The sequence below is a fragment of the Nannospalax galili genome, unplaced genomic scaffold (genome assembly GCF_000622305.1).
Source record: "Nannospalax galili isolate Female #2095 unplaced genomic scaffold, S.galili_v1.0 scaffold243, whole genome shotgun sequence".
NCBI lineage: Eukaryota > Metazoa > Chordata > Mammalia > Rodentia > Spalacidae > Nannospalax > Nannospalax galili.
Window position 1 is genome coordinate 4,792,734 of NW_008353490.1, and position 9,991 is coordinate 4,802,724.

The 9,991-nt window shown below is 39.4% G+C and overlaps 1 protein-coding gene across 1 annotated transcript in view; it reads left to right on the forward strand.

Annotated features, from left to right (window-relative positions):
- Positions 1 to 9,991, forward strand: part of Znf407 (zinc finger protein 407) — a 501,268-nt gene that overhangs the window by 31,502 nt on the left and 459,775 nt on the right. The window contains exon 2 of the mRNA XM_008850672.3: positions 780 to 5,498. Coding sequence (XP_008848894.1) covers positions 839 to 5,498 — 4,660 coding nt within the window. The 5' untranslated portion in view covers positions 780 to 838. The remainder of the gene's footprint in view (positions 1 to 779; positions 5,499 to 9,991) is intronic.

Genomic DNA, 9,991 nt, shown 5'->3' on the forward strand with positions numbered 1-9,991 from the left:
AAATCTTAGTCCAGAGAATTAAAACATGGGAAGTGGGGGAACTGTTGGACAGTATCTGAATATTCCCCCCCCAAAGAAATCATAGTTGCTTTGTGAGTCAACGGTAGCCCCCAAATTTGATTGCCCCTCCTTCCCTCCCTCCTCCTTCCTTCCGTCCCTCCTTCCCTCCCTCCCTCTTGTCTTCCATTTTTTTTTTCTTCCTTTCTTTTTATTCTTTTGCTGGGCTCTCACTTTGTAGCTGGCTTGGTACTCACTTTTAGCCTAGGCTGGCTTTGACCTGAAGGCATTCTTCCAGTTTCAGCCTCCCCAGTGTTTGTGTGTACAAACACTGAATGCACCTTTCCTTTCCCTTTCCCTCTTCCTCTCCCTCTCTCTCCCCCTCTCTCCCCCTCTCTCCCTCCCTCCCTCCTTGCCTCTCTCCCTCTCCCTCTCCCTCGCCTTTTCCTCTCCCTTTTCTCTTCCTCTTCCTTTCCCTTTCCTCTGTCCCCTCCCCTTCCTTCCTCTCCCCTCCTCTCTTTTATTGGTCTTCTTGAGACAAGGTCTTCCTGTAGCCCCAGTTGGCCTGGAACTCCCTATGTAGACCAAGCTGGCTTCCATCCTGGAGATCCGCCTACCTCCGCCTCCCATTGCTGGGACTAAAGGAGTGTGCCACCACACTTACATATGTAAGCACTTCATTGAGGTCAATTTCATCATATTTTTTTCCCTCAGTTTTAGATTAAGAGATTGGCATTTTCTTTATGTTTAAAGACTTAATACCATGTTTGTTTATTTCACAGGGCTGTAAGTGCCAGTTAGTCCAATTTTGTCAGAAGAAACATCACCAGAACTTTATAGCATGGATTCTGAAAATAAACCTGAAAATGATGAAGATGAAAACATCAAGGAAGCAAGAGACATGAGAAGAACTTCATCTCCTGGTGCTGGATGTGGGCCTGTATCTGATATGAAAGCAGCTGCTTCTGAGAATTTCATTAGCAAAAGAGGTTTTTCAGAATCGTCCAACTTGGACAATACTACTGTGGAAGAAGACAGAAATGAGCATGCTTCCAAACGAATGAGAGTAGAGACAGTGCAGCTCTTTGAGACTGGAGAACAGGGCACCTGTGGGTTGGGCACTGCCCAGAGCTCAGCTGAAGAAGCCAGAGTCCAGTTAGCTGAAGTAGGAAAGGAGGCCTTCCCAACAAACTGCTCAGATGGAGGCATAGCTCTTCCAATTGTCATCTCCCCATCTTGTGACTGTAGCACAGTTGATGGCCTTTCTCTGAAAGCAGACACAAGAAGAAGGCTTGCTCAGGAAATGATTTCCCTTGTTCCAGAAAGAGACTCTCCTTTCCCCCCGAAAGAAATGAGTATTAGTTGCAGCTTTGGAAACACAGATGCTGTTGTCAAGTGCAGTTTGTGTGGCCGTACATTTTTGTCTTGTTCTGATTTGGAAAAGCATGCTGAATGTCATGTGGAACAGGCTAAAGAACATACGTGCTGCCACTGCAGCCACAAGGCAGAGAGCAGCTCATCTCTTCACATGCATATCAAACATACACATGGGCCACAGAAAGTCTTTTCTTGTGATCTCTGTGGCTTTCAATGTGTGGAAGAAAACCTGTTGAATGCACACTATCTTGGTAAAACACATCTGCGGCGTCAGAATCTTGCTGCTCGTGGAGGATTTGTACAAATTTTAACAAAACAACATTTTCCTAAAAAAACATGTGTTATGGGAACAAAGAATGTTCGAGCGAAACCAAGAGCTTCTAAACCAATAGCAAAGAATGGCGAGTCAAAAGGATTACAAAATGTTGGGAGCAAATTTCAAGACTGTGGAGGAAGCTGTTCTGAACACAGTGGCAGCAGCAGTGAGCTCCTTGTTGAAATGGTGCCGTCCAGGAATACCTCCTCAGGAAAAGCAGATGTTGTGGAGGAAAATGTTACTTTTGGTGTAGCTCAGAATCTTGAAAACCAGAACAGAAAGCTAGGAGGCTTAGTAATCCCAGAGGGACTTTTAGGTAAATCAGAATCTACCAAAAATACCCCACAGACAGCACATATCAGTATCAGTACCACCTCGAGGCCAAGATCTGAGCGAAATATTCTAATGTTGGGTAATAGCTTTCGCCGACGAAGTGGCACTTTCACCCTAAAAGGCCAGGCCAAAAAAAGATTTAATCTTTTAGGAATTAATAAAAGAGGCACAAATGAAACTCAGAGGATATATATGAAACACTTTAGAACACAGATGAAAACAGACGATGCACAGCCAATACTGAAACAAGTACAAATGGGCAACAGTGTCCAAAGTCACTCAGATACCCCAGAAGTGACACAGGACAAGACAACTGCCTGTCTTCCAGACTCCATACAGCTGGCCACCCTGGTAGTAAAGCCAGCTTCTGACCACCAGATTCCATGTACCTGTACAGAGTGTGGTCTGACAGCCACAAACAAGACAGACTTGGAAATTCATATGAAAAGGTGCCATGAAAGAGACATGCAGTTTCACTGTCAGACTTGTAACTTTTTCAGTACGTCAAGAAGAGACTTAGAAGAACATTTGCACAGTAATCAGCACCAGCAAACAGCTTCTGTCCTCGGCTGTCAATGTTGTTCCTTTATTTCTTTGACTGAAATAAATCTGAGAGACCATATGAAGGAAAAGCATGGTATGGGGTTTTTCTGCACCTCCTGTAATCTGTTCTTGTCTGAGAAAGACATGGAGGAACACAAAGCAACTGAGAAGCATAATAGTTCCATGGTTCAACCAAAGACTACTCCATCATTGAACAGTGAATCTGTTTTATCTTTCAATACTTTAGAATCAGAAAATACAAAGGATTCTATGAACCAGTCAGGGAAAGCAGCTCAGGAAGAACCTGCTAAGTTGAGGGTAAGCCACGGAAATGAAGCAAGGCATTCAAGTAAGCCTCAGTTTCAATGTAAGAAATGTTTTTATAAAACAAGGTCTTCCACTGTTCTCACAAGACACATTAAGCTTCGGCATGGTCAAGACTATCACTTTCTTTGTAAAGCATGCAATCTTTATTCATTGAGCAAAGAAGGAATGGAGAAGCATATTAAGAGAAGTAAACATCTTGAAAATGCAAAGAAAAATAATATTGGTTTAAGTTTTGAAGAATGCATTGAAAGGGTATGTATAGGTGCAAATGATAAAAAAGAAGACTTCAACATTTCGGGAAATGAAAGGTCTGAAGGCCATGTTGGTGTGCAGTTACAGGAGCATTCCTATCTTGAGAAGAGCATGCCAACTCCTAAGGAACTGTCACAGTCTGGCGTCGTCAGCAAAGATGATGAATTAGCCTTAGCCACTGCTCCAAAGAGAGGGAGACCCAAAGGCAGCATCTCACGGACTTGTTCACACTGTGGTCTTTTGGCTTCTAGTATTACAAATTTGACAGTGCACATCAGACGCAAACATAGCCACCAGTATAGTTATTTATGCAAAGTATGTAAATACTACACTGTAACTAAGGGCGATATGGAGCGTCATTGTGCCACCAAAAAGCATAAAGGACGGGTAGAAATAGAAGCAAATGGGAAACAAAGTTCAGATATAATTGTTGGTCCTGAAGGAGGTAACCTTGAAGCTTGTAAAAAGAATACCCATTTAGCAGTGTCTGTTTCTGATGAACAGGCTAACAAGTCAACTGAGTCAGAAACCTCTCCTTTAGAAAAGCCAGTGGTGGATCATGGAAATGCAGTTGAAGGTGAAGTGGAAAATATATTTCATTCTGTGGATCGAGAAGTCAGCAGTCATCTCACTGATAAAAAGGGACAGGTATCACTAGAGCCAGAGAACCTCCAGCAGGATGATGCATACTCTCAGAGAGATGTTGCAGGTTCAAGTGATAATAAATGCCTACACTGTGAGTTCAGTGCTCACTCTGCTGCTTCTCTAGAGCTGCATGTGAAACGGAAGCATACAAAAGAGTTTGAATTTTATTGCATGGCCTGTGATTACTATGCAGTGACTCGTCGAGAGATGACTAGGCATGCCGCAACAGAGAAGCATAAAATGAAAAGGCACTCTTACCTTAACTCTTCCAGTGTGGAAGCATGTTCTTCAGAAATGTCCAAAAACTTCATTATTCCTGAGGAAGAACATTCGCAAAATCATGAGGAATTTCAGATTCCAAACCAATCACCTGGTACTCTCAAATCTAGAAGTGCTACAGATTGTTCTGTTTTAGAAGACAGTACTAATTTAGATGTATCTAAAGTACTCTGTGCTCCTAACTCAGTAGAAATTGTGACTGAGGAAGAATCTAATTTGAGTGAAGACCATTCCTTTTGTGAGACTTTGCAACAGCCCCTTGTTAAGGATAAAAGTATGAAACATGAGATAGTGTCACTTAATATTTCCTCAAATTGTGGCTCCCCAAGCTGTTTGCAAAATGAAAATTCGGGAAGCTCTGCTGTGAAGTGTGAGACAGCCAAGAAAAGCCATGATGTGTTGAATGATGTTAGTGATCCAAACATATGCTGTGAGGATGAGGGAGGCAGCACAGACAGTAGTGGAGGTAAAGTCCTTGACAGACCCCTCTGTCCTGACATCCTAGATGGAGACCATTCTTGTGAACGCATTTCCCCTGTGGTGGTGAAAATACCGAGAGGGCAGTTGGACCTGGATGGCAGTGGCCAGGACAAAGTTGGATGTGAAAGGAGTTCAGAAGATTTGAAAGATGCACAGGCAGATCGTATTCTGGAGAATAAGGAAATTCTGATGAATTCACAACATGAAACTGAAATTATTTTGGAAGAGGATGGCCCAGCATCTGATGGCACAGTTGACAGTAATGATGTTTATGAAACCATAATAAGTATTGATGATAAAGGGCAGACCATGTACAGTTTTGGCCGATTTGACTCTTCCATAATTAGAATAAAGAACTCTGAAGATGGTGAATTGATAGATCAGTCTGAAGAGGTTCTGATGGCAACAGGGGTAAAAGTTAGTGAGCTGCCCCTAAAAGACTGTGCTCAAGGCTTGAAGAAAAGGAAAGTTGAAGGTAGTTCATTCGGCGAGTCCACACGCATCCGATGTGATGATTGTGGTTTCTTAGCAGATGGACTTAGTGGATTGAATGTTCACATAGCCATGAAGCATCCTACAAAAGAGAAACACTTTCATTGTTTACTGTGTGGGAAATCCTTCTATACAGAGAGCAACCTTCACCAGCATTTGGCTAGCGCTGGTCATATGAGAAATGAACAGGCCAGTGTAGAAGAGCTTCCAGAGGGAGGGGCCACCTTTAAATGTGTCAAGTGTACAGAGCCCTTTGATTCTGAACAGAATTTATTTCTACATATTAAAGGACAGCATGAGGAATTGCTCCGGGAGGTGAATAAGTACATAGTAGAAGACACCGAGCAAATCAATCGTGAAAGAGAGGAAAACCAGGGAAATGTTTGCAAGTACTGTGGGAAGATGTGTCGAAGTAGCAATTCCATGGCCTTTCTGGCTCACATTCGAACTCATACAGGTATGTAAACCCTGCAGGGAGCCAGTGTTTTCCTATAAAGTGCAAAAGAATGATGAAGCTTGGACTTCGGGTCCCATCCAAGCATAGAACTCTACTTGTATTAGTGTGTGGGTCTTTCATTTAATTCACATTCCACCTTTGTGTGATGCTGTGCTTGTCTCTAAGCAGTGTTTGCAGTTAACATTTCTAGAGGTGATTCAGCCTTACGGGCTCCAAAGGCAAGTTAATGGACAAGTTTCTTTTACTTTTGTCGAAAAGTATAGTCCCTCTGATGCTTTTGTGAAGCTCTTTTATAGCTTTTCAGTTGTTTTATGTCCTGATTAATTGGTTTTCCAAAGTATATATTAAGTGACAATGTATTTTTGGAGGGCATATTAAGTGGCTTTAGATTTTAATAAAATATTTTCAAAAAATATTAGGAATTTACGAACATTCATTGTTAGATAGCTTATATCTGTAAATGTGGCTCCCAGTAGTAGATTCTGCTTTCAAGGATTGAATTTCAACCTGTTTCACTTAGTATGTGTTGGGATTTGGTTTTCATTCAGGTAGCACCTGATTGAGCGTTTGCATTCTTTCGTATTAGGGTTCTGTGTTAATGTTTAATTTGGAGAGATATTAAAAAAAGTTTTTTTTGGTGAGAAATGCATAAGTTACTGTTCTAAATTTATGTAAAAATTCACCGCAGTGTTTCTATAAACCTGCCATACATTCTTTATTTTAAATAGACAGCTTTTCTAAATCATTGTGCTCTGCTTAGACAAGTTCTGTCTACATAGTTGAATTTATGAGTGGATTTGAATAATAAATTCACATTTCAATGAACATATTTTCATTAAAACTGTAAGGTTTATTTTACTTTACTTTTAAATAATGCCTTATTATTAAATCTATACTTTAAATTCATGCAGTTTTTGAAACTTAGTGCATGATTACAAGGAGGAAGATAAAACAAAGGTATGGAGCATTATTAGTAATTGAGGGTGATTAAATTAGATCAAAGTTTTTCCTTGGAGAAAGTAACAGGAGAACCCACAAAGAGTTAATGTAGGTAAATAGAAACATGGTAGTCCTCATGTAGACTTTCTCTCAAGTACCCACATGCTATAGCGCCATTTCTGGAGTACATTTCAATGCTTATTTGTTAGCATTATTAGGGTCTCTGTTTCTGCAGCTCACTTTCTGAAATGACATGATCTCAGAAACCAGACTCTTCTTATGCATAGAAAATATGTGTTTTTTAAACATGTTCTCTTAAGGCAGATAAAGCTGAATAAAACTAAGAGGAAGATGCTAATGGAGCTCTTTTTAGAATTCTTTATGCAACTGTCTGGTCAAGACATGTTGCTTATAATTGATGTGTCCATTACTTGAATTCTCTTGTAATTATAGTCAATAAGTCTTGTAAATGTGTTAAAGCTCACTAAAAGCATACAAATTCAAGAACAGAGTAAGGCTAATAATTTAAAATAATCAATGTAGGCATTTCAGCACTTAATTTCCCTTGTGTGTTGATAGCTGATCATTCTTAATCCATTAAGATTTATTTAGTCGTTTACAATGCAAAATAGGTTTGCACTGGTCACTTGTGCCATTTGAAAATGTCCACCAGGTTAAGTGCAGAATGTAGTCCATTAGTCTTCCTTGACTATATGTATTAATTGCATTTAAAATCAAGTTAATGTGGATGTGAAAGTGAGGTAACTATCAATATGTGACAAAGTAACCCTACTTATATAAGTTACATCATTGATTGTAACATTTAGTAAAAGTTAGCATACTTTTTTTTTAAGGTCTTCTGTTGGTCTTATCAGGAAGTACATTTTTATGGTGCTGTGAGACACCACAGAGCACATCATTCCTGAATATGCAGTACCAGCTCACTGTTGAAGTTTTGCATGTCACTTTTGGGGGAAGTTGGTCTTCAGATTTAAATTTACTGCTTTTTTTTCTTGGAATATCTTAAAATGAATTACTTTTCTGGTACTTTGTTTATATCTACAAAAGAGTAGTGCAGGGACTGTTATTACTGGTTAACTGGAAAAAAGAGCTTACTCTTTAGTCCCACCCATATGTTTTCTGTAGCCTGTTCTAATTGTTCTTAGCTTGATGAAAGCTGCACTCTAAGAAATGAATTTTGGTTACCAAGAACTGTAGGAAGAAAGCATCTCAGCTTTCCTATGCCATTTGTGGTGTGAAGCACTCAGTGTCATCACCTGGTATTTTCCCTCTCACACGAGTGAGACTCATGGCACTGGGTGTTTTCTCTTGTGCAGTGTTCGGTTAAAGCTTTTATGTTATAGCACATGGATGATATCCTTAGGCTTCAAGAAACTCTGAAGCCATTATGTTTATGTTCAGCATTCTCTGGTTACTTGTGCCCTTTGAAGATGTTCACACATGGGCCTCTGTGGTAGGCTTACTCTTTAGTCCCACCCATATGTTTTCTGTAGCCTGTTCTAATTGTTCTTAGCTTGATGAAAGCTGCACTCTAAGAAATGAATTTTGGTTACCAAGAACTGTAGGAAGAAAGCATCTCAGCTTTCCTATGCCATTTGTGGTGTGAAGCACTCAGTGTCATCACCTGGTATTTTCCCTCTCACACGAGTGAGACTCATGGCACTGGGTGTTTTCTCTTGTGCAGTGTTCGGTTAAAGCTTTTATGTTATAGCACATGGATGATATCCTTAGGCTTCAAGAAACTCTGAAGCCATTATGTTTATGTTCAGCATTCTCTGGTTACTTGTGCCCTTTGAAGATGTTCACACATGGGCCTCTGTGGTATGTGTGTCTCCACTGAAGACTATGAAGTTGGGGCTGGCAGTGTTACTAGATGCCTAACAGTTAAGAGAACACACAGATCACTAGGACAGACTGGACTCAGTGAGATCAGGGTCTCTACGTCCTTCACTGCTTATTCTCCATATGCCCCCCCCCATTTGTCATTCAGTGTCATTTGTTGAATGGGTAAATGAATGACGAAGTGAATATATGAATGAATGAATGAATGAATGAAGTGTTCAAGTGTTTAGGAAGGACTGTGAAATTTAGATTACAGTCCACAAGCTTTAGCTGATACCCATCTCCATTAGTTTATTCTTTTTAGGCCTCAAGGATTCTGTCTTTCCCTCTGAATGTTATTGCCACATCTGTATATGCATACCAGTTAGTAATGCAGCTGAGGCATGACCTGTAGGTCTGAGCAGATTTTTTTCAGGTCTTTGGAATTTTTTTTTTTTATAAATGATCTGGGATCAGAAAGTTAGAATCACTTCATAAAATCTTACAGACCAAATTAAAAAAAAAAATCTTCCAAGAATAATGCTACTCCAAGGAATGGAATTATTTAAGATAACATTGGAAATTTGTAATAACAAAATATACCTGAGAGATAGGCAATCATGGAAATATGTGATTTTTATAGATTTTGCCTTATAAACTCTGTGCCTGAATCTGCTCTATAATGTGTATAGCAAGCATAAAAACAGAAATGTTATCCATTAGGAAATAAAGAAAAAGGAGCAGTTTTTCTTTTCTTACACAGAGAGGTATTGCCTCAGCTGATTCTTGAATGCTTATGGCACAGAAAGGAGATGTTAATACATACTACCCTGAGTATAAACTGTGAGAGTCAAGGCCTCGGTGGTTTTGGGTAGAGCTGTCAACATAAAACCCCATTTATATCCTGTCCATTCACTGTACCAGTGAGCACTCAGATCTGTAAACAGAAGTTCCTTAGAGACCTGTACATAGCATAGAGGCCCTCATTCCACCCTGTGTGGCTTCAGTGCCATTTGAGCAGAACTAGTCAAAATGTAGGCTCTTCACTGTGTGAGTGAAGCTAAAACTCAGGGCCAGGAGATATTTATATCCATTCCCCCAGCTACCAGGCAGATAGATGTTGAGGGAGCTTTATTTCATTTCATTTATTTGGGGTCCTGATACTATTGGTCATTAATATTTCCAAATTATTCTTGAAAGCATTTCAACTTTAAGTATAGACAAGTTGACTCTTTACCTTTCCAAAGTTCCTTTATAGAATTCTGTCTCTCCATATAATGCTTCCAAATCATGATAGGCTTAGTTTTATCAGAATCATTTAAATAAACTGTAGTTTCCAAAATGATTGATAGAATGTGATTGCTGTAAGATGCATTCTCAACCTGCTTTTGACATTTAAACATATAAACCTGACTAGATAGAACCATTCAGGTGCTAAATATATTTTACATCTACTTCTAACAATTGAAATGGAAGTATTAAGAGATCTGGTGTTGTTGTCATTGAACTGTGAAATATTCAACCTTGTCTGCCCATTCTTAGTTCTGTTGACTTTTTAAATTTCTGTTGGAAGATTAAAATTAAATGCTTCACTTTTTTTTTGTCAGCTTTTGAGGATTAAATTGAAATTTAAGAGTCTAAAATTTTTTTCCTGAAAACTTCAGTTTCAATCATATATTCTTGGAGGATTTCTTTTTTTTTTTTTTTTTTTT